Below are 22,745 nucleotides of genomic sequence, written 5' to 3' on the forward strand. Positions count from 1 at the left end.
ACCTTTGCTAGAGAGCGCCTCCTGTCCTCTCATGACAAAGCTGATGCCCCCCCGAGGGAAAAGCAAGTGTGTTGGGGACTCGATCATTTCCCTCAGACCAGGTTTAAGGTCTGAGGTGCCATCAGCAAGTTTTGGGGTTTTTTTTGGTTTTATGTTGGTTGGTTGGGTTTTTTTTACTTTTTATTTTAGTTCGCCACAACCAGCATGGCTGTCTTCCAACTTCATCTGGTCTCCTAGAGATGCGATTTCCTCAGTTGCCAGAGGATAAAAAGGCTGATGTGAAGGAAGAGGTGGAAAAGGAATCCACCAGGTAGAAATTTTAGGAAGGGATGCAAGCACTAAGTCTATGTGCCAAGCCCTGCTTAATGTACTCCCATGCTCAAGGCCTTATTGGTGCCAATGCTTAAAGCCCAGGGTGGAGAGATGTCTGGGCACAGCAGAGCCTTGAATATTTGAAACACTCCCAAGTCTGCCTGGCCGCAGCACTGGCCCACTGGCCCTGCGTGGTCCTGCTCGAGCAGGGTCTGGCACCTAATGATTCCCCCACGATCCCCTCCCACCTCAGTCACCCTGGTCCCGTCGGTATGGCGGCGTCGGTATAGCAGCAGAGAAGAGCACCAGCCTCCGCCAGGCTCCACTCCCAGCCTCCAGGACCCCCAGACGTGGAGCAGCCCCCCACAGACCCCAGCCGGGCGCCTCCCGTCGCTGCTCACCCCACGCAGACGGGGAGGCCCAGCCGGGGGGGTGGGGGGCGGGCAGGCCCAGCCGCGGGGGGAGAGAGGGGGCGAGGCCCAGCCGGTGCGGGGTGGGGAGCGAATCCTAGCCGGGGGGGAGCCAAGCCCAGCCGGGGGAGAGGACAGGCCCCCCGGGTTCCCCGCCGGGCCTACGACTACTGGGGTCGGGCAGGCCGCCGCCTGAGCGCTGCCTGGAGCGGAGCTGGCGGGGGACCGAGCAGCCGAAGCGCCACCACCCCGCCCCGGGCCCGCCCCACCGAGTCACATGACTGCCCTTGCCGCATCACGTGGGGCCGCGCGGCGCGCCTCGGGCGCCACCTGCCGCCCGTTCGCTCCGCTCCCGCCGTTCACACCCACCCCCGGCACCCCCCTCGGCTTCCGTCCGGCCGGAAGTGTGTCACCATCAGGTGGCCGGAAGCGGTGGGTGGCAACGGGGGCGACCGGGCGGAGGGGCTGGCGGGCGGCAGGGCCAGAGCCGGCGGCGAGCGCCGGGCCCCGGTGAGTGCGAGCGGGCAGCGCGGGCCGCCCCGTCCCCTTCTCCCCCTGCCCCCTGCCGTCCCCTCAGCGGCGGGCCGCGGCGGGCGGCACACGCGCATGCGCCCAGCCCCCACGGCCCGGGGGCAGCTGCGGGGGCTGCACGGCCCGGGGGCCGGGCTGTACATGTATTTTATATGTATATTTATGTAGGGACGGCCGTGTGGGTAAGTAGCGGGACTCGGGTTTGCAGCGGGGGCCGCGCCTGGCGGCCGCTCTGCCCCCACGGTGGTAGAGGTGCCGCCGGGGACGTGAAAGGGAGGGCGAAAAACAAAAGCACCAACAAAAAACGTGGCGGTTTGGCACTCTGACGGCGTGATCCGCTGGGGGAAAATGCTTTTGCTGTGATTTTTTTTTTTTTTTTTTTGTCTCTTCAGCCCAGGCACGGCGGTTAACTGTAGGCTCTTGGCCAAAACGAGCCGTGTAACCCCCAGCTTCACTGCCAGTGGTGCTGGGCAGGGGGAAGCACGGGCTGGGGCAGTGTGCTGCAGTGGTGGGTGGTCTCCTAGCATGGGTCCTGTGAGGGTTTTCTAGTGCCGCTGAAAGCCCCTTTGAGTGTTTCAGAGGCACAGACAGCATTTCAGGGTGCATCTATATCCCCCTTCACGGGACTGATACTCCAAGGCGGGTGGCATCCCTCCAGGAATGTTGTTTTCCCTGGTGTTCAGCTAACGCTCAGCTGTGCAGTTGTGCTCTTGGCCGAGAGCTCAGCTCTAAGTGTGACACGCAGACACATACACAAAGATGTTTTCATCTCAGAGGACCTCCACAAAGTGTATTTGCAGCCTGCAGGGCCCAGCTCCAAAGCTCGCTTTCTGACTGGCTTTTTGGAGTCACTGGAAGTGAAATTTCTGGAGAGATTTGCCTGGAGGTGGGAAGGAGTTTGGCTCTGTTTGAACAAGAGAAGCACAGTGGGAGGAGGAAGGAGGCTGATTATTCAGGGTAACAGGAAGAGAGGAACATTGAGGAGAGGTGTAGGTTGAGTTGGGAGAGAAATGCTGTAGAAACTTCAAAGATCACAAAGACTTAGGCTACGGGTGGGTGACAGCCATGGGCAAAAGGCCACTTGGACCCAGCATGTTTCTTTCAGAGATGCTTAAAGTACCTAAACCCATGCAGACCTTGCTCCCCTGCACGGGATCTTCTCTTTTGCTGAATTTGGAGCCAAGGAGGAGAGCCATATTCTCTTTACTAAATAGCTTCCCAAATGTGTCATGGCTTAACACTAAACTACATAGGTGGTATTCTTAGCAGCACGCACCTTCAGAGCCTCTGGTGTGCAAATGCTGTGACTTTGATTCTCTGTCTTTGAAATTAGGCTGTTGTCACCGAGTAGGGTGTTTCTGGTAACAGCAGAGTGCTGAATTTCTTAGGTAGTATCACCTTTCAGCAGCAAATAGAAATTGTTTTCAAGAAATGGCCTGTCTCTCAGTAATACAAAAATAGATAGAAGACATGCAAAATACAAGTCAGACAAGGTCTGCCAGAAAGCCTGGGTTAGATAAACCTCCACTTGTCTGGGATCAATTTTGCAGCTTGAACCAGCCTCTCTGAGTGTCCTCCAGGACAAGCACTGTGAGGTGCCAGGAGAGGAGACGATGTCAGAGGGGATGGGGTCTCCATCCCCCTGCCATGGTGCAGACCTGAGCCTTGCCCACTTCACAGCTGCCTGTCTCCAGCCACAAAAATGGCATCCGTCACATGTGGCCAGTTCAGGCTGGACATCACAGCCAGTAGAGCCAGAAATGGTATTTTCATTCTTTGTGCTAAGCAGGCAAGCTTTGAAATCTGGCTCCTTTTTGCTGCTGCTTCCGGCTTTGCAGGGTCTGGCCTGTGCCACAGCATCAGAGCTCTTGGGTTTTACTGTCCAGGTTCTGAGGGGGCTTTTCCTTTCCCCAGCTTACAAGACAGTCAGGAAGGGGTAGAGTCTCTCCTGCCTGTCACGATTTGATTTCTCATGCTGGAAGGGGACAGCCACAGCCTTGCAGCTGCCTGGCTGGCAGGCACTAGCACAGCTGTAAGAGTCAGCAGTGCCTGGGGTCTGTGGAGCAGAGCCTGGTCTGCACCAGCAGGCTGCCTCATGGTGTGCTTTGAGATCCAAATACGGTGTCCAGCAAGCTTAGCGACTATTGAGTGTCTCACAATATTTACCAGCCATTTACTAGTCACCTTAGAAATGCATTGGCCTCTTTCTTATACCTTCCTCCTTGTGTGGCTGTATCCAGAAATTTTAATTTCAGCTTGTCTTCCCTCTTTCCCCCCCGCCACGAGCCTCTTGTTCTCCACCCAGGTTGCTTTTTTCACCTCTCCTGCCGGGGCGGCTGAGAGGGTTACTGCTCCAGCAGCTTCTCCTCACCTGCCAGCTGGTGGTTGCTGCCCCCAAGCTCTGCCTATGGAGCAGAGGATGTGAGATCTCCTTGGCTGCCTCAGCGCAAGTTGACTCAGTTGATCCCAGAGGGAGGAATTGAGCCACTTGACTTTGCACTAGAGCAGATCGGGAGTGCTCCTGTGCTAACTCTGTGCTGAGGTCCTGTCCTCAGACAGAAGCTGAGCTGCAGCAAGACAGAGGTACAGCTACCTGGGAGGAAAACAGCCTGCAGAGAGCAGCAGGTTGCTTGTGCCTGTGCCAGATCAGAGATGTCTTGCCTGCCTGTCTGCTCCTGTGACTGCTTTTGCTGCTGTGGGAGAATTCAGGGTGTGCAAGAGACAGCCGAGGCTGCTGCGGGGAGCCATCCCCACAACAGGCAGCACCCACAGCTGGCACCAAGAGGGAGCAAAGGGCATCACTTTGCCTCTCCCCATCCTCCCTCCCTTCCCATCTCACCCTTCCTTGAGAGGAGCTGATGCTTCATCATTGTGGTGCAGGAATAAGATCATCTAATGGGTCAGGGGAGACGTGGGGATTCTTGTACTCCAAAAAACCCAAATACCCAGTTTCTGTTCAGCCAGAGCTGCATGTGATCCCACTGCAGCCTTTTCCTGCTCAGATACCCCAGACACACAGCTCTCACCCCACCTTTTCTTCCCCCAAGGTATCCATTTTGCTGCTGCAAAACGGAGTTTGCCTGCACTGGTTCAACATCTTGCTGTAGCCCTAATCGAGAAGCTGCACGTATAAGCAGAGCTCAGAGGGATGCCCGCAAAGGATTTATTTCCCCCATGTGGGGAGCACAGAGGCTAATGCGTATTGCAGTCACAGCATCTCTGCCAGGCTTTGGCTTTCCTGATTGCTTGGCACCCTGTGGTAGTGAGAGCACAAGGAATTTTAAAGAAGTAGAGAACGCCTGGTCTAACGTATCTTTGGGGTTGACCACATGTGGTGGGATAAGGGTGTGTTACACAGAGCGCTGACTTGGTGCTTTTTCTTTTTTAATCAGCATCTGAATCATCGTAAACAGGATCGTTTGGCAGCTTATGCAGGCTGGCAGCACACAGCTTAACTCCTGACAAATTTCTCATCCTCAGTCTCTGTGCTGTAGCTGGTTTAGGCAGGAGTTAGGAAGGCACCTGGCATTTTTAAGACTTCTGTACCCTAAAACTATGGGAAACGCTCCCAAGTCTGAAGCCTAAAGCTCTGTTCCGTCTGGTTCGCAACTCAGGATGTAACATCTTGTAATGATTTGTGTTACTTCTTCCGTGATCTTCCCCCACTTAGGCCCCACCTAGAAGGGCCATGTTTCTTCTTCCCACTATAATCTCTATCTGCAGGTTACAGGCCAGCTTTTACTCCTTGGACTGGTTTTGCGGAGACTTTGCTCACAGCCCCCACATACTGTCTCCAGGTGCAGAGAGCACTGCAGCACCCTGGATATTTTGTGGCAACTTCTCGGGTGGTGGTTGGTATTTCAGACTATGGTGGCTGAAGTAGCAGAATGCACTGATTATGTAAAGTCTCTTTGAAGTTGCAGTTCTACTGCAAAAATATGTTTTCGTTGTTTAGAATGAAAGAAAAGCAGTTTGGGTCTTTTGAAAATGAAAAAGAGATTACATTCTTTTCTTTAACTCCCATAGTCTTTGCTGGTTACTTATGGCTGCTGAGTAGCAGGGAATACCCAACTGCCGTGTACCCCAGCTTCGGGTATGTCAGGTCACCTGGGTGCTTGTTTTGAACTGCCTTTGGGTGAGGTGATGTTCGATAGTGGCTGCCTTCCAGCTTTGCAGGGAAACAGTTGCCCTGCCTAGGGGAAGCACCGACATGGCCTCGCTTTCAGTAGCGTAAAGGATAGATTAAAAAGTGCTTCGTGTTAGGTGGAAGCCACTCATTCTTCGTCTGCCCTTTTTTCAGTACCTGGAAGCAATTCTGACCCCAGTAAATTGTGATCCATGGCTACAGTGCTAATATGCCGAAGATTTCCAAGACTGAGCAGGGTGACTACATTTTCAACTACAGCCAAGTGCAAGGCTGAGAGCAGAAGCAGCAAAAGTAAGCAGAAAAAGGAAGAGAACCCAGAATCAGCCAACACCACAACCGAATCTGTGGCTACAATCCAGCTGCTGAATCCACTGGACTACAGAGTATTCTATAACCCATCTGCCTATGCCAGAAGCAGAGCTGCCTCCCAGCAGCACGCTGCTAGGAACAGTGGCCAGTCTCTCGGTGACGCTTTCACCAGCCCTGGCACCGCACAGGCTCAGCATGCGCTCGGTACCGCCTCTTCTCAAGCTTTGCCACCCACCAGCAGTGCCCTGCCGAAGGCCAAGTCCAAGCCGCACTTAGAGCAGACCATCTCAGCGTGTCTCTCTGCAGCACAACCCACGGAGGAAGCAGAAAAGGAAAGATCAGAGATGCACAGCTCCAAGGAGGACCCTCGCGTATTTCAGAAGGGGAGGCCCGAGTACAGATCTCTCAGCTACGACAAGTCTGAGCCAGTAGAGACCCTTCCTTTAGAAGAAGGTGACTTGATTTTACACAGTGTGGCTGTATGCCAGGGCAGCCAGAGCCCAGGAACCAGCACAGATTATTTTCACAAGCTGAGTCGTTTGCCAGTGGAACAGCACGCAGCGTTGCTGTCTGAACCCAGGTTTAATACACTGTGTCGCCATGCTGTGAAAAACATCAGGTTGTTCAGTACTTCAGATCTCATTGATATTTTGAAGGCTTGCGTTCGTTTGGCTGTTCCACCCACCCACCCTCTGCTGAACGCGTGCGAGAATGAATTCTGCCGGCGGGTGTGGGACATGAACCTGGACCAGCTGCTGCTGGTGGCTGATTGCTGGCGCTGTCTGGAGCGTAGTGTGCCTTCCTACCTGAGCATTTTGTTCAGCTATGCCAACATGCACTGGAAAGAACTCACTTTGCCCCAGTTTGTTCAGCTTGTTTATATCATAGGTGAAGGCCGGAGGTCACCCGTGGATTTGATGCAGAAGATGGAGAGCATGATTTTGAAGTACTTGGACTCCTTCACCTTGGAGGAGCTGGGTGCCATCTGCTTAGGGCTCTTCAAGTCCCTCAGTGGTATCTCTGACCACGTCATGAGAAAAATTGCAGACAGAGTCTCCCTACAGATAGAAGACATGAGCACTTATGCTTTGGTGAACGTGCTTAAAATACTCCGCTACACTCGCATGGATCACCTACCCCTCTTGAAGGAACTTGGGAAGGTTATTCCCGCTCGGATCCCTAACACAAACATCCAGGGCATCATGCACATCACTCTTACCTGTTCATCCCTACACTACTTTGACGAAGGCATTATGGCTGCTGCAGCCATGTCTTTGCCTTCTAAGGTGACTTACTGCCGAAGCAAAGATGCTGCCAAGTTCTTGTGGTCCTTTGGATGCCTGGACTATGAACCTCCAAATGAGGAAGAGTTTTACTCCAGCCTGATAGAGCAGATGAATAGAAAACTCCATGAATTTATGAAGTTTCCGGAGCATCTCCTTACTGGTTTGCTTGGCCTGGCATTTGTCAAACGCTTCCCAGAGGAGCTGATAGATTATGCTTTCAGGGATCAGTTTGTCCAGAAAACGAGAGGTAGTAAATATGAGCTCAAAAAGGACCTGTTCACACTTGGTAAGAGTGTCGAAATCGAGTGCCCAAGCTACCAAGGCAACTGCCTTCCACCTCAGCTTTGTCGAGAGATTACTGAGATGGTTTTGAATTTTGCAGAGAAGGAAATCTACGTCAGACCTGAAATTGTAGAAGCCGTGTCTCTTCTCAAGAGCATGTTAGGTGGCCCCAAGTATGTGAAGAGCCACATGATTCTGCCTCACACGAGATCGAGTGACCTGGAGGTTCATATGGACATGGATGGACATCCCATCCCTTTCAACTTAGAAGACCGTCTTGCAGATAAGAAACTGAAAGACATCGGAGTTAGTCTAACAGATGACTTAATGACTCAGCTTATAAAAGGGACCTCTAATAGCCAGTCCCCCATAGAAGTGGAAAATGATTGTAGAACTCATGGTCAGGGGAGAGGGGAAGAAGCACGAACACTGTGCACAGGGGATCATGCTGTGCTCTCAGGGGGCGCTCTTATTGCAGGTGTTGGATTGCAAGTTGAGCCTAAACTGGGGCACTGTCTTGAAGCCACCCCATCTCTTACACCAAATCGGCAGTCTCGGGGGGTGAAACTGGCTATTCAGGTGTCCAACCGAAACCACTACTGCTACAGCTCCAAGCGGCTCTTGGGACTGCACCGCATGAAACGGCGGCAGCTGCGGCAGCTGGGCTACGTGGTGGTTGAGCTTCCCTTCTGGGAATGGTTTCCTCTGCTCAGACGCACACGTTTGGAGAAACTGAGCTACCTCCATTACAAAGTGTTTGACCCAGCGCTGCTTAGCAGGGCTGGCTAGTCTGGTGTGGTGCTTGCTCAGAGGCTGACACAGCCTCACAGATGCATCTTTCTTTCTGATTAGTGGTTAAAATGCTCTTTCAGTGTTGATTAAGTGTTTGGCAGGTGCTTTGTTTGCTCAGGCTGCCTTGCTGTGTTAGCCAGCTCTGCTCTGCTGATAGTTGTATGTCCCACACTCTCCTGTTGTACATAGATCCTCAAATGCTTCCGTGGCAAATAAAAACTACTGTCCTATTAATTTTTCTCCGTGGTTACTTTTTTTTTCCACCCTAAATGAAAGAGGATGGATTTGGTCACTGTGAGAGCAGAACAGTGGTATTTGGGGTGGAATTGGGATGATTTTTAGTCATGAAGCTGACCTGGGTGCCAGGAACACACGTACATGTTTCCTTCCTGTTTCCATCACCAGCAGGCTGGGGCTGGTAGGCAGCAGTCAGAGTTTATCCTTCAGGGGCTGTGGCTGAGCAGGACAGAGTGTGAACGCTGTGTGGCGAGATGAAAGCTGGGGCTGAGGGCTGGGGCGCTCTGACCCCGAGATGTTCATTTCGTGCTCAGCTCTCAGCAATGTCTGACAGAGAGGCTTTGCACCCTGTTGATAATGTCTGCTGCCACATGGGGCTAACAAATCCACTTGGAGGCGATACCCCTGCCTGAGTGACAATGAGTCTGTGCAAACTGGAGTGCAGCCTCTAGCTGCGTGGAGCATCTCTTCTGGAGGCTGCTGGTTTTACCCGCTATCGCATGGCTCACACTGTTCTTTTCTTACTCAGGATGTGGCCCAGTGTCTGAGTTCTGTATGCCATTCTGAAGACAGAGTTGCTGGCTTCTTCCTGAGCTTTCACGTGGTGGCTCTTTCCAAGAGGAGGGACATTTCCTGAGCTGCGCAGGGCAGACTCTGCTTCTGATCAGAGCTGAAGGGATTATTTCACATGGAGCAGCAGGTGAAACGCGCATTCCCACTGCAGCCAAGCTGTTCTGGCTATTTTGCAGTGCTCCATTTCAAGGCATGCTGAGGTGGAGGATGGCGAAGACTGGTGGCAGTAAGCAGGTTGCTGTCCCAGGACAGATACTGTATATTAGCTCATTTTGGTTGCCTGGTTTAAAATGTCTGGGCTGTTCTTTTCCCTCTCCCTCAAATACTCGGTGTTATGGAACACCTTAGTTCAGCATCCACTGGGTGTGCTCCTTACTGCTGCAGCTCCCTAGTTGTATGCAGGACACCAGGAAGGCACTTGGTGACTAGCTCCAGAAAGCTGGTTTTAAGTGACTTGTTTGAGACGACAGAGGATCTTGCTGGCGTAGAAAAATACAGAGTACAGTCCTTCAGTCTGCATTTTGCCTCAGTCAAAAGATGGTCATTCACCTTAGGGAAGGCATGAGATGGACACTTGTGTGACAGCCTGATGGCACTTCATAGTCTTTGAGTCCTTTGTGATCTTTGAGCCTTTTGTTTTGGCAAGTAATGACTTTAGTAATGCAGTTCCCTGGGTGTTATATTTTTGAAGTGTTCGTAAATTCAGAACCACCTTCGTCCCACAGCCATGTGAGTTGTTGTTAGCAGAGGGGACATCCACACAAGTCTGGGGCATAATGGTGGCAGTAGCCGTGGGGAAACTACATCTGCTGTCCCATCCTATGCTTTTTTGCAGAGATTTTTGCTGTCTGCATTTCCCCAGCTCTTGCTTCAGCCCAGGCTCCTTGCAAGAGGGGTCTTGGGCTCACTGTCCCCATCTGATTCCGGTCACTCCTGATCTGTTCCTCTCACCTGCTTTTGCCCACCCCTGCTGATTCTTGTACCCAGCCTGATTCTCTGGCCTCAGCTAGCCCCTTTACTTTCCTATTACAGTGTGTCCAGCCACTGCTCACTTTCCTTCTTTGCGTAGAATCTTAGTCCTAATCTCATTCCAGTTTCTGAGTTAATCTGTCCCTTCACCCCTGCTGTCTGTCTTCTGAGTTGTGTTTTCATGGGAAGAGTGAAAAAAACACGGCTACAGATGAAAGCCAACTCGGTGACCAGCTTTTGCTGTGAAGCAAGAGTGTGGCAGAACTTTTCAGAAGAAGGGAGAGCAGTGACTTGGACATGCAGAATAATGCATTTTCTTATTGAGGTGTTGAACCTGGAAAAATTAGCCTGAGTTGTTAAAAGTCTGTCAGGGTCACAAACAGGTAGGAGAAAATCCTATAAAATATACCTATATATACATACATAGCTCCTCATGCTGCAAAACAAGGAGCAACTGAATTGAAAGACAGCAAGTTTAGCGAGAGAATAAATCATTTGTAATTAACCAGAGGTAATTGCCACAGATTGTTAAAAGTATGGTAGAAAAGGATGAAGATGTAGAACACAGCCTCAGTAAGTGTCTTAGGCTTGGAAGAAGACGCAAGTCCTGAGAAGTGGCTTACACCCATCCGTGGTTTGCCTAGCGTGAGACAGCACTAGGACAGAGAGGGTTGCACAACTGCACGTCCATGGGAGTATTTGGCATCTGCTGTAGGCAGGATCTCAGTAGGCAGCGGCTCACGAGAAGCGAGTTCTTAAAGTGATGAGTTTGCAGTGATGCAGAGGTGAAGGTGCCTCTCACGGCTCACTGTCGTTCAGGGAACGTCTCACCAAGACTCGCTAAATGCAAATGCACCAGTCTGGTCAGGTTGGAATGGAGAAATTTTCACCCTGGGAAAGAAATGTGAGAAGGAATAATATAGAGGGCAAATCTTGAGTCATTCCAAGAAAGGGAGCAAAGAGAGTTGATTTTGGGGGTTTTGTAATACCAGTGCTGAGGGCCAAGCTAATTTACCAGGCAACAGGTTCAAAATGAACCAAAAAGAGTAGTTCTGTCACACAGCCTGTAGTTAAACTGGCAATCTTACTCCCACAAGATGTGGGTGCCAAAAGTCAAACCGGTTTAAAAGCCTATTTGAACAATTCCTCACTGGCAGCCCTGTACTGGAAGCCTCTCAGGCTCAGAAAGCCAAGAAAGTAGAGTGTGGGTTCGTGCTTGCCGTGTTCCTGTGTTTCCTGTGAGGAGCAGGAATTGCTGCTGATGGCTGTCAGGTGAAATACTGGGTTAGAAGGCATGCTGGTCTGGCCTGCTGCAGTTCTTGGCTTCACAACTGCTTCGATCCAGCATCTGCGTTGTCACCTTCGGGCTCTGCTCTCTGCAGGCTCGGCTTCTTTTGTGTTGATTTTTATACGTGGGATTTGTACTTCGGATACCACACTTCTCATTTCAGACTGTTGTGCTCAATTGCAGGCAGACTGCACCCGTATGCTTAGCAGGCAGAGTGAGCTCGTTAGCGCTCTGCATTTCACTGGCTGGACCGATGTGCCCCCAGAAGGCTAATTTCATTTTGGCTGAACGAACAACTTCAGTTGAGAATGATTAAAGGGCTTCTTGTTCTTGAAGAAAGCAGTGGGTTCCTGATTTGCAAGATTGCTCATGGCAGTGACACATTAAAACGAAGGTTAACGTAAGGTTAAGACATTTACTTTGCAGATAATTTCATTGTTAAAAAGGATCTGATATAACCAATTTATGAGTCACATTTTTTTCAGTGGAGAAAAAGGTGTGTTCGCTCAGGTTTCATTAATGAACATTGTTGGAAGAAGAACACTGGGTCAGTGTTCGGAACACAGATAATCTCCCTCAGAGCTATTAAATGCCCTCTGCTCCCTCGGAGCTATTAAATACCAATTGATAATATTTGTGTTTAATCTTCACTTACATCTGAGGCTCCCGAAGCCCTCAAGCAACATCTTGCTTGTCTTTGCAGCAGCGGTGTGTTAATGCTGACTGGTGTTACTTTTGTCCCGAGATGCCTTGTCCGAGCCTCTTGTGTTGGGTGTTGTCCAAGAGCGCAGGCAGGTCCTGCCTTAAACTGTTGAAGGCAGCATATAGACATGGCATGCAGGGGGAACTGGGTATGGAGACAACGCAGGCACTTCAAGGCCACACGGGGGGAGTGGACATCAGCTTTTTCCACCTTGTGGTGGTGAGGGGCCACAGTGCTGAGTGCTCTGGTGGGTCACAGAGCAGCCCGGTGCCCTCCAGGTCTGCCTGCAGCTGCTGAGAGCTCACAGCGATTCCTTTGACAACCTCGTGTGTTATTGTTGCTTCACTGTACCTGCAAAACCTCTTGCATCTTTGATAAACTTCCTAATCGATTTGCTAGCCTATCCATAGGTAAGACATTTTTAGTTAAAATAGCCGTTTTCTCTTTGATGTTTCTCCAGGGGTTCACTAATTAATATTAACATGTTTTTTTCTCTCCAGCCTGTCTCTCCACCACAGTCTTTTGGTTTTTTATTGGCTTTACCTCCTGAACTCGGATCTGAGTTGCATTTTAGGAACTACGGAGCTTGTAATTGATACAGTCTGTGAAACAGGAGGTCCTTTCACTGTTCACTGATGTTCACTTTATTTTGCCTTTTTTTTTTTGACAAGCTGAATCTGATGCTCAGAAAGTGACCTCTCTCCAACTGCCAAGATGGTAATAAACGTCTGTCTCCCACAGTTCAAGCCAAGAATCCACTGCAACAAGGTAAAATAATGATGTGTGAGGTTTTAGGGAGCTGGAGGGATGGAAGGGTTAGTTGGAAGTGGCATGCTGGACTGGTTAGGGCTGGGAAGGCTTGTGTGCTGCTCATCTGTGATAATTAGCAGTGTTTCTGGAAGACTGGTTTTGGCTGGCCATGCCAGGCTTTCCTGAGAAAACAAAACAGAGGCAACTAACAGCAAATTCCCGTCGTTTTGTGTGGTCTGGCTGGTTCAGAGAGGGATTTTGATGTGGGAGGCTGTGTCTGTCCTCTGGCCGCAGAAGCACTGCAGATGGATGCAGGTAAAGCGTCAGCTTTTTAATCTGCAAAGCTGAGAGCATTTTTGTCAATTAAAACCATTTCCTGGTGATGTAGGAGGGTTGTGATTTGGGTGGGTTTGCTCACAGCTTTCTCTTCCAAGCTCACCAGTCTCCTGTCATTCCCAGTAAGGTGGTTTTGTGAGCTGATGTTTGGAATCTCTGCTCCTGGTTCCCAAATTCCCCTTTTGTGCTTCCATCTTGAGAGAGTCATTGATGTGTAAGCACTAAGAGAACCCGTGTCTGGGTGCTTGGGACCTGCAGCTCACATGAAGATAAAGTAGAGCTGAGGGCTCAGTACTTTGAAAAGTCAGCATTCAGAGATTTCCCAGAAGTTACTCTTCAAAATTTTATTTGTCCTGTGTATGTCTTGGTCAGTGTCTGCCAGGTAGTGTTAGAACACTGTACAACCTTGTGTGACTGCTCTGATGTGGCACACGCTGATTGTTGGAGGGGAAAAGCTCTAATTTTGCAGGATCTCATAACAAGACAGTGTTATGTGCTTACAGGTATGTGGGCTTTGACTTAAGATACCTTTTTACCTGCAGCATTACGGCTTGCCCTTTGTGCAGTACAATGCACAGCTCTTGACAATGTTTGTTGAACTTACTTTACAAGTACTTAATATTTTCACTCGGCATCGTCAGAATCTCTTAGGAACTTAACTCGGTTTTAATTCAAAGCCATTTGTGTAATTGTAAGTCTCCTCACCAACTCACACCCCAAAATCCAAGACCACCTTGGGTTTGTCAGTATTGGGCTGTAAAAACTGCAGTGCAGGTGTGACCGTCCATCCAGGTGGTGTGTGGAGAGACCCAGCCATGCTGCTGGGCTTTGCTGGGAAGTTGTTGTAGGGTGACCGTATTAAGCAGGTGGAACAAATAGCTATTTCTTGCTGTTATTTGTTCATTTAGCAAGTGCTGCAGACTTTTTAGGCCCCAGGGCTTCCAGGAAAGGGAATGGGTAGAGCCGGTCTGCCCAGGAGCAGAGCGGAGGGTGGGATTGCATGTTCTGGGAGACATGGGGTGGAACCCAACCTGGTTAGATGGATCTCCCTGAGAGATAGGTAGCGTTGATCCCAGAGCAGGAGAAGGCAGTCAGCTAGCTGGCCTTAAGAGATCCTGTAACTGTGATGCAGAGTACGTTTCCACGTAGCAGGATAAGCTGACATAATGTTTCACCACCGTGGAAAGAGAGGAGGCTCCCGTCTCCCCCATGCACACATGCCGTGCTCCCAGCCACACTCTCCCACTTGTTTTAATTCACTGACCCAGCCAAAACCACAAACCATCTGTAATTTTCCACTCTTCTAGCAGTTAAATCAGCTCTGCAAATGGCTGGCCAGGTAGCAGAGGGTGCAGAGGAAAGCAGATGGGGTTGCATGGCTGCAGGAGGGTGGGCATGGGTCTGCTTTGCCGCAGCAGCTGGGATCTCTTGTGTTGTCTCAGCTGCATGTGAAACCATAACCTTGGTCCCTAGCTGATGTCATCTTGAGAATCTACGTAAGTGCTTGTGAAAGTAGTTTCCTTTTATTTTCTTACTTCAAATTAAATCTGGTTTTCTCCTGAAACACAGATTTCTGCTGATGGTTACGAAGTGGAGAATCTGATCTCTGAAGACCTTGCCAGGAGAAATCGTGGTTTCCGCAGCGAATACTTTATCAAACCTCCAGTCCATGTCACGATCTCTTTTCCCTTCAATATTGAGATCTGCAGGGTTAATATTGACATCTCATCCGGGGGATGCCAAACCTTCTCCGGGCTCGAAGTTTACACCTCTACCTCATGCAATAAAACCTCTTGGCAGAGCCCTGAGGGTCAGTTCTCAGGTCTGGCCGGTCAGCCTGTGTCGGACAAAGACACTTTCACACTGGTGGGCAAAGCTGTCTTAAAAAATCAAAGCAAAGTGACATTTGGCCACAGAGGCTTCAAGCCAAGGCCTCCCTTCCATCAGATGGAAAATGTCTTCTCCTACCCTGGCTCTGCATCTCAAGACCTCTGGAACAAAGGGCCCACCTCGCTGAGCAACGTGTCGCACTTAAAAATCTGCATCACCCACGTGGCCGGAGGTGGCCTGCCTTGCATTAAGAGGCTGGAGGTGTGGGGACAGCCTGCCAAATCATGCCCGCAGGAGGTGATCGAGGGTGTCTTTCAAGTGGCCTCCCAGTTCTTTGCTCAGGATGTTGGCAGCCTCAAGCCAGAACTTTGGACGCCTATGGAGAGCGACTGCGTGCCCTTCAGTGCCAACGACAGCGAGCAGCAGACCCTCCGCAAGCTGGTGGACGTTGTCCAAGACATCCCTGAAGAATTCCTGGACCCCATCACTCTGGAGATCATGACTTTCCCCATGCTCCTGCCCTCAGGGAAGGTGATCGACCAGACCACGTTGGAAAAGTGCAACCGGAGTGAGGCGTCTTGGGGCAGGGTACCCAGCGATCCTTTCACTGGGGTGGCCTTCAGCCAGCACTCGCAGCCCCTACCTCACCCTACCCTCAAGGCCAGGATAGACCACTTCCTCTTACAGCACAGCATCCCTGGCACCAACCTGCTCGGGAGGGCGCATGCCTCGGAAATGCTTGTACCTTCTTCCGTAACAATGTCTTCTCTGAAGAGGAAAATGGACTGTATGGATCAGAGCTCTGTGCAGCCACCTTATTTTTCTTCTACAAACTTACTTGTCACGTCTACCTCAGAGAACAGTGCTAAAAAAATGAAAACTGACAATGACTCACATTTGATCCAAATGGACTGTTCGACAGGTATTGTGGCTCCCTAAGTCACTCCTGTTCTTGAGTGTCTTCAGAACCCAGGGCAGTGTTCAAGTCGGGAGGCTCCAGTACAGATTCCTGTCCCGCCTCTAGAAAGCTTTAAGGCCGTTGTATTTTGCAGTTGATAGATGTCGCGGAAGTCAGGTTGTCATCAGATTCACCTCCTCTCTCCTCAGCACAACCTGCCACCCTGGATGGTGTTGGTTGCCATTCTCTTTCACTTCTCATCTCTAGGCCCGTCGTTCTCGCTGTGTTGCCCGTACAGTCTGCTTCACAGCCCTCTTGTTTCCTCAGGTCACTGTGTTTCCCTTTTAGTTTGTATTTCCTTTCTCCTCCTTGCTTTTAAGCCACTGTCCATGTGGAGACAATGTTTTTCTCACAGTGTGCTGGTTTGAAGTTTCTTTATTATAGGTGATTTATTATCCCAGCTGTCCGATATGTTCTTGCATCAGCAAGAAAAAAGGCAACATCAGGAAATGTCTAGTGGTGCAGTGGGGATGGCACGGGGAGTGGATCCTACCATGAGGAGTGAGGTGAGGAGGAAAGCAGGAATGGGGCACTAATCCTGCTCACAGATTTCCCTGGCCAGGCATTGCCAGCCTGGGCTCTTGGTGCAGCTGGTTCCCTGCATGCTTGGTGTCATTGCACAGATTGTGTCCCTGGGAGACACACTGGCTCCTTCCCTTCTCGCAGGGCTGCTCTTGCTGGGGCAGGGGCTGAGCCTGGGGAGCCTGTCGCTGCACAGCCTCTGGCCTATGCCAGTGCAGCAGCGCAAGGGCTTGGAACAAACGGCAGTAAGGGAATTGCAGGCAGTGCTGCCTTCAGAGCAGGGAGGAGAGGACAGCACAGGCTGGGAGAGACTTGCAAGGAGTTTGCAGTTAGTCAAAGCAGAAAACCAGGTAGAGATGTCAGGCAAGGGATGTGACTTGTGTCTACCAGGGAAGGAAATGGGCACTAGTTTCCTTTTATCCTTGCTTTTCTCAGTGATCTGGTAGCAGCACTGCTGGGCATGAGCTCCAAGAGGCAGAAAAACCACCCAGACCTGCAACGCTGAGATAAATTCCCTGAAAAGCCGAGGGGTTTCACCCGCCGCAGTCCTCAGCCATGCCATAGCTTCTGACCAGGCAGGCAAGGCAGCACTGTAGCAGCGCAGATAAACCCTTGGATCCACTGAGTGCTGGGAGCAGGTGTGTAGGATACCCTTTGTAGGTCCAGCAGCATTCAGGTGCTGGGGCAGGCAGGACTGGTGAGGAGGTGACAATCTTTAGAAAGCAAGGGTGATCTGTTTTTTAAATACCAAGGAGAGTCAAACCTCTCTCCCCAAAATCTGTTTGCTCTTTGTGGTTTGTTCTCTAATGACTCAGCTTCCAGCCCGTGGTGAAGAGCGTGGCTCCCAGGCAATTGCTCCTCTTGACTCCACGCTAGATCTTTCGCCCAAATCCACATCTGTTTTGCCATGTTTGCTTTCTCCCTTGTTGGCACAGGAATTCCTGAAATGTATTGGAGTTGCTGGCCGCACAACTGTTATGTGGCTATAACTACTGCGTACAGCAACACTTACATCTTCTCTCTGGTATCATTAAACTTGAGCTACCGCTTTAGGTAATAATCCCACTGGAGGAGGAAGGTAAGCTTAAGCTGGGAGGTGGGAAAGAGACGTCTTTAGCAACCTCATATTTAGATGAGCTTGAAGAGATCAGCCGTGTCTGTGAGGCCTTCTGTTGCAAGCAGTCTGGTCTGAGTAGGACGGTACAAACACGCGGTGCGTGGGTATCTTCTGGTCATGTAAGGGCTCTCTCTAGGCAGGTAAGTCACGTTTTCTTGTGTTGTCGTCTAATGTAGTGGTCTGTAACGTGGCAAAAGGTGGCCCATGGCTTCTGACTGCTGTTAATGCCTGCTGATACCTGTCACTCCCTTTACCTTTCTCCCCAGATTTCCCAAAAATATTTCAAGGAAAAAGCTTAGATGGTCATTTGATTTTAAACAAATTCTTTAAAGACTGGGTTGAAAATAATTGGTGTTTGGTGTTAGCAGAAAGAGTAGGAAGAAGTCAAACTGCACATTTCTGCTCTGATCTCAGTCTAGAGCTCATTCAGTGTTTTAGGAGGAATCATTAGTGATTTTTATTGCAGAGGCGTGTGACAGCTCCCACTAGGAATGTGCCCCAGCCCCACAGGAGCAGGGACTGCCCTGAGAGGGGTCCTGGAGCTCCCAGGGGGGCAGTGCCTGTACATAAATGAAAGCACAGTGCTCGGCCCCGGGAGCTCATGCTTCAGTATTTCGTCAGCCTTGATTGCTGTAGCAAATGTGCAGCACTAATTCAGAAGTCTTCCTTTGGGAGATGGGTTTAACAGAATTAGTGATGCAGACAACATTCTCTTAATGCATAGTCTTAATTAATGCCTTCAGTATCACACAGGACAAAACACTGCAGGGAAGGGTCCAGCCCTGTGCCTTTGGCTTTCTCCCTTGACTCAGAACTGGGACAAAGAGAAAAAAATTAGTCCCCCAGATTTTGCTAGTGGCTTCAGCGTTCCCAGTTAGCTGCACGGAGCAAGCCTGGGACCCTTGGAGCAGGCTGAGGGAGCTGCCCAGGCAGTTTCAGAGAGAAACGGCTTTCTGGATTAGTTGGCTTTTTGCCCTTTTTCAGACCTGCAGATACAAGCCAGCACATGGGCGTTGGTTGGCACTGGGGCATGACGTGTACGTCTGATGGTAATCTGTAGAACTTTTCATCTTTAGGATCCAAAACAGATGAAGCACTACATCCCCATCCTGGCACCGTGGCAGGGAAAAGAGGCCTCTCAAGAAAACAAGTGGCAGGGCTCCTAAAATCCTGAGTGTTGTCCCAAAGGTTTAGAGGCAAAGCAGCATTTCTGTTGCGCATTCTTTTTCCCAGCATCCGCTTCTTGAGCTTGTGCTTCTCTTTGCAGATCTGGTCTCTCATGAACAAAAACTGTCAGAGAGTTTGGACACTGCCTTGAACTCGGCGCTCAGCTCAATGCCCTCATTTACGGCCAAGCTGATGAAAAGCCAGCAGCAGGCACAGAGCGAGGGAGGCTGCAGCAGTTCATGGAGTGTGGACACAGTCCTCGGTAAGCAACAAGCACCTCTGCTTCACCTTTGGGAGTGAGAGAGGAGAAGGGAACTGGGACTGTGTTAACAAAGAGATCTGTGCTGCTGCTCGGCATCTTTCTGTGCATCTTCAGACCCCAAAATATTATATATATAAAATACTATATTGTCTCCCAGCAAGCTTAACTTAACAGTCCCTAACTGCTGCTTTTTCATCTCAGCGAGTTTAATGGTTTATTCTCCCAGTGAGGCAGGTTAGACCTTGTTGACCTCCAGAAAGTGGGGTGTGTTGTCTGTGTCCAGTCAGAGCAGACTTCAGCAGGAGTCCTACGATTTGCCCGCGTTGATGGCTGTCACTTGTCTGCACCGTCCTAGGACAATCCTGGATGCATTGCGCTGGGACACGGCGCTCAGCCCAGCCTGCAGCAGGTCAGCGCAGACTGAGAGCTTGCCCCACGTCAAGGCTTTGGCTGTTCCCAGAGCTCTGCAGTCTGGGCTGCGTGGCTTAAATGTTGCCTGTTAGCTGCACAGAGCAAGCTGGGGAGTTGCTACGTGGGTGGGGCGTGAGTGGTGCAGAGATGCAACTGGAGAGATGTAAATATATCACATACCATGTAGCATGCTGACCCTTAACAGGAACAGGTAATGGTAGCAATGCCACGGGCCAACCAGCCAGGTGTGTGCCCAGAATCCCACCAGGCTGGAATGTATATCAGCCAGGCTGTTGAGTCCCCGCAGTTTTCATCCCACCTGCTAGCTAGATGTGCTAATCCAGCTGTGTATGCATTCCCAAAATTATTTCTTTGGAGTGCAGGGAGGCACTGAACCTTCGTATATCCCTCTGCGGGCCAGTTCCCTAACTGCTGGCTTGCTCTTCTGCCCTAAGCGTGGATCCACCTGCTCATGGCAGAGAAGAGTGTTCAGAGGGACCAAGTGACCCTGAGAAAGGGCTGGGGCTGTGCAGCACCCAGTGGCTGCCTGTCTCTCTAAATAAGTTTTGCTGTTTTGCTGTGACATTAAGCTATTAAGCTTTTTCCTGTCCCTTTAAAATTGCAGCTGTTGAAGAGTTGACTGAGTAGCCCTTGATAGGTAGTGTGTGACAGGAATGCAAAGTGACACCTAAAGCATTTCACTCGGGAATCGGTGATCTTAATCCGAGCACTGGAAAAGCGGAAGGGAGGCTGATTTAGTCTCAGTAAAAGTGAAGAGCCCTTTACAGTCATCCATCCTCAATTAAAAGCCTGATGGTGCAAATGCTGATGTGATCCAGCCCCTTCTGAGCACAACCTGCCCCAGCAGCTAGACTGTTCCCTTTCCCGAGGTCAGAGAAAATGGGCTGTGGTCCTGAGCCACGAGCACCTGCAGCTGTGCCGTATGCCTGCAGAAAGGGGACCTGGGCTCGTGAGGCAGGATTGGGCACGTAAGGGGTGGCACAGCGTGGACTTGTCACCCCCCCGACTGAGCCATTTCTGTCCCCTTTGCAGAGCACGGCAGGAGCAGCCAGACCCAGGGATGCGCTTCCTGCGGGAAAACCTTCTCCTCTTACTTCAAAACGGAGCCCGTTTACCAGCTTCCCTGTGGCCACCTCATGTGTCGCCCGTGCTTGGCCGAGAAGCAGAAGTCTCTGCCATCAATACTGTGCGGGAATTGTAAAAGGTCGGCTGCCTCACACGATGTCAGGAGGGTTCACTTCTGACCCCTTGGCCGCCGGAGCCTGCCGGGAGGACGAGGACAAGGAGCCGCTGCTGTTCCCTGTGTCTGTATTGATCTGTAGGAGGATGAAGGCCTTTGGTGAGCTTGACAGATGAGCACCCGTAACGGCAGAGAGGACTTGGTCTTCTTGTGCTTACAGAGTAGTGGGGGGTGGGGGGTTAGAGCATCGCGCCAGAGCAAAGCGATCTGAGGATAATAAAAGCCATAGCTTCTTTAGCAAGGAATATGTATTTATACGGAACTGATTTCCACCTGTCGCACCCGCCCTCTTACCACCATCCCAGTGGCTCAGTGGTTTAGCATAGGTGCCTTTTGGACTGTGAGTTTAGCTTTCCTGTGAGTTAAAACCATTTACACATTTGACGAGCAGCCATTCGGTCATGGACCAGGCGAAGTCCTTGTGATTGACAACATGCAAGCTACCTGACTTCTCCCCTTCCCTGCCTCAACCCCTCCTCCCTGCGGTGCCCTCGCACTCATCCTGGAGTCCAGCATCACAAAGAGAGGCCATGGTTAACACGTGAGTAACTGGCAGCAGTCTCATCCTGCTCATACAAACTCTTGTAGAAAAGCCATCACATTACACCAAATGTCACTCTCTGTTTATGTCGTGTGACTGGACCAGCTCCTGTCTGGCTGATAGACATTTAAGCCTTAATAAAATTATGTTTAAAGTCATGTTCTCTCTCTGACTTCTAATTGCTCGCATTGTGCATCTTGGTGATTTTGTGGAGTGAATCTCTTTGCAGAGTACTGAATAAATGGGCTGGAAAAAGCTAAGTTGGCACAAAGGATGTGCAGCCCGATGAGTTTTAGAGGGGTTATTGCAGCAGCCGCATGGACCATCACAGGACTGAGGCTCAGATACCTAAACCTGAGGAGGTCTGGTCTTCAAACAGCCGTTCAGAAAAAAGGAGGAAAATCACTCTGATACATTCTGTCTCCAGCGTGTCCTCGATGTGCAGAGGGTAAGTTTGTGACAGCAGAGGGGTTTGTCACCTGTGTAACCCCCTGCTGTTGCCACTTAATTGGCAATTTCTCTCTGCGGAGCAGATGCTGCTCACTGATGTTCTGTGCCAGTTTCTCGGGTGACGAGCCTCCAGCTGACTCAGCTCACCTTTGCGTATAATACCTTTATTCTCTTAAAAGGCACCTACTTACAGAGCAACACATGATGTTCATGGCTTTCTAGTCACGTGAAACCGCAGTCTCATCAAACGGCTCAAACACGGCTTGGTGTCAGCACCAAACTGATGCTGGGCTTTGCCTCAGTGGGAGTGTATAATCCATCTCCCATTTGTAGCAAAAACAGGGAGTCCCCCATCTTTAAATGGTTCGGCAAAAGAATTTCTAAAAATCCCACAGTTCAGAGGCAGCAAAAACCCTCTGAATTCTGTGCAGGTGGTGTGTGTGCAGCGCACCAGCCCCCTGTGATTCAGTGTGATTCTCACACCTCCTCCGCCCTGTATCTCCGGGGAGTGATTGCTGCCGCCGGAGCTCCCCATCCAACACAACTGTCTTCTCCTGCTCCGGCGCTCACGAAGCTCGGTCGCCTCTGACGAAACCCAAATTCGCCAGCTGAGCCAAGCTTCTTTCCTGCCCCAGCCGGTGGGCAGCAACCAGGCTGGGAGCCATCTCACTGGGGCTGAGGGAGAGTTATCTCCTGAGGTTCCCTTCGCTCTCCAGGGAGGGACAAGGAGTGAGCATGGAGCCTGACAGAGCAGGGCTTGGAAGGGATGGGATGGCAGGGGGGTGTCGTGTGGCCCCCCCTGCTCAGAGTAGGGCTTACCACCTTATATCAGATTTCTCAGAGCCTCCATCCACCCAGCTTCTTAACCCTGTAGGACCTCTTGGCAGCAAGTTTCAACCCATGTGTCCCCTCTTGCTGACGCAGGGGGGGGGAAGGGATGAATTTCCCTCCGTGCCCACCTCCCATTGCTCAGGGATGGAGCTTGTCCCCCCAGCTGGGCGTGAGCCCTCCTGATCACTCCCCTTGCAAACAAGCACCGAAACCCCTGTGGGCAGCAGAGACCCTCTCTGCACCCCAAGAAGATGGGCTTGGTGGTGGGTGACACATAGCCAGGACTTGCCATGGTGTCTTCTACCAGGAACCACTGCAGTTCCCCTAAAGCTCCTTTGCAGAACAAGCAGGTGCCACCAGCAAGTTCCTTTCTCAGCACAGAGCCTGTCTTCTCTTCAGGAGGTGGGGTTGGCCTTTGGCTGAAGGCCTTAGCAATTTCCTCTAATGTTCTTCTCCAACTGCTTTTAGGA

At 50.9% G+C, this 22,745-nt stretch overlaps 2 protein-coding genes across 4 annotated transcripts; both read left to right on the forward strand.

Moving 5' to 3' along the window:
* Positions 1 to 1,104: 1,104 nt before the first annotated feature.
* UBOX5 (U-box domain containing 5) lies at positions 1,105 to 21,152 on the forward strand. 3 transcript variants are annotated; one of them, XM_055795562.1, is made up of 6 exons: positions 1,183 to 1,232; positions 8,836 to 9,006; positions 12,511 to 12,607; positions 14,495 to 15,677; positions 18,620 to 18,781; positions 20,246 to 21,152. In XM_055795562.1, the coding sequence occupies exons 3-6, from the start codon at positions 12,554 to 12,556 to the stop codon at positions 20,455 to 20,457; spliced, it is 1,611 nt and encodes a 536-aa protein (XP_055651537.1). In that variant the 5' UTR covers positions 1,183 to 1,232; positions 8,836 to 9,006; positions 12,511 to 12,553; the 3' UTR covers positions 20,458 to 21,152. The 3 variants fall into 3 exon arrangements, with proteins under 3 accessions (XP_055651536.1, XP_055651537.1, XP_055651538.1); XM_055795561.1 differs by lacking the exon at positions 8,836 to 9,006 and having other exon boundaries at positions 1,105 to 1,232; XM_055795563.1 differs by lacking the exons at positions 8,836 to 9,006; positions 20,246 to 21,152 and adding an exon at positions 19,008 to 20,224 and having other exon boundaries at positions 1,191 to 1,232.
* On the forward strand, positions 1,146 to 8,299 carry FASTKD5 (FAST kinase domains 5). The gene is made up of 2 exons (XM_055795560.1): positions 1,146 to 1,232; positions 5,554 to 8,299. The coding sequence occupies exon 2, from the start codon at positions 5,592 to 5,594 to the stop codon at positions 8,064 to 8,066; it is 2,475 nt and encodes an 824-aa protein (XP_055651535.1). The 5' UTR covers positions 1,146 to 1,232; positions 5,554 to 5,591; the 3' UTR covers positions 8,067 to 8,299.
* Positions 21,153 to 22,745: the final 1,593 nt, after the last annotated feature.

Source organism: Falco peregrinus, chromosome 2, assembly GCF_023634155.1.
Source record: "Falco peregrinus isolate bFalPer1 chromosome 2, bFalPer1.pri, whole genome shotgun sequence".
Classification (NCBI taxonomy): domain Eukaryota; kingdom Metazoa; phylum Chordata; class Aves; order Falconiformes; family Falconidae; genus Falco; species Falco peregrinus.

Bases quoted from the DNA above. Each gene is read 5' to 3' on its own strand.
- FASTKD5 (XM_055795560.1), top strand. From the start codon at position 5,592: ATGGCTACAGTGCTAATATGCCGAAGATTTCCAAGACTGAGCAGGGTG.
- UBOX5 (XM_055795561.1), top strand. From the start codon at position 12,554: ATGGTAATAAACGTCTGTCTCCCACAGTTCAAGCCAAGAATCCACTGC. The intron at 15,678-18,619 runs GTATTGTGGCTC...TTCTCTTTGCAG, and splicing joins CCAAATGGACTGTTCGACAG to ATCTGGTCTCTCATGAACAA. The intron at 18,782-20,245 runs GTAAGCAACAAG...TCCCCTTTGCAG, and splicing joins GAGTGTGGACACAGTCCTCG to AGCACGGCAGGAGCAGCCAG.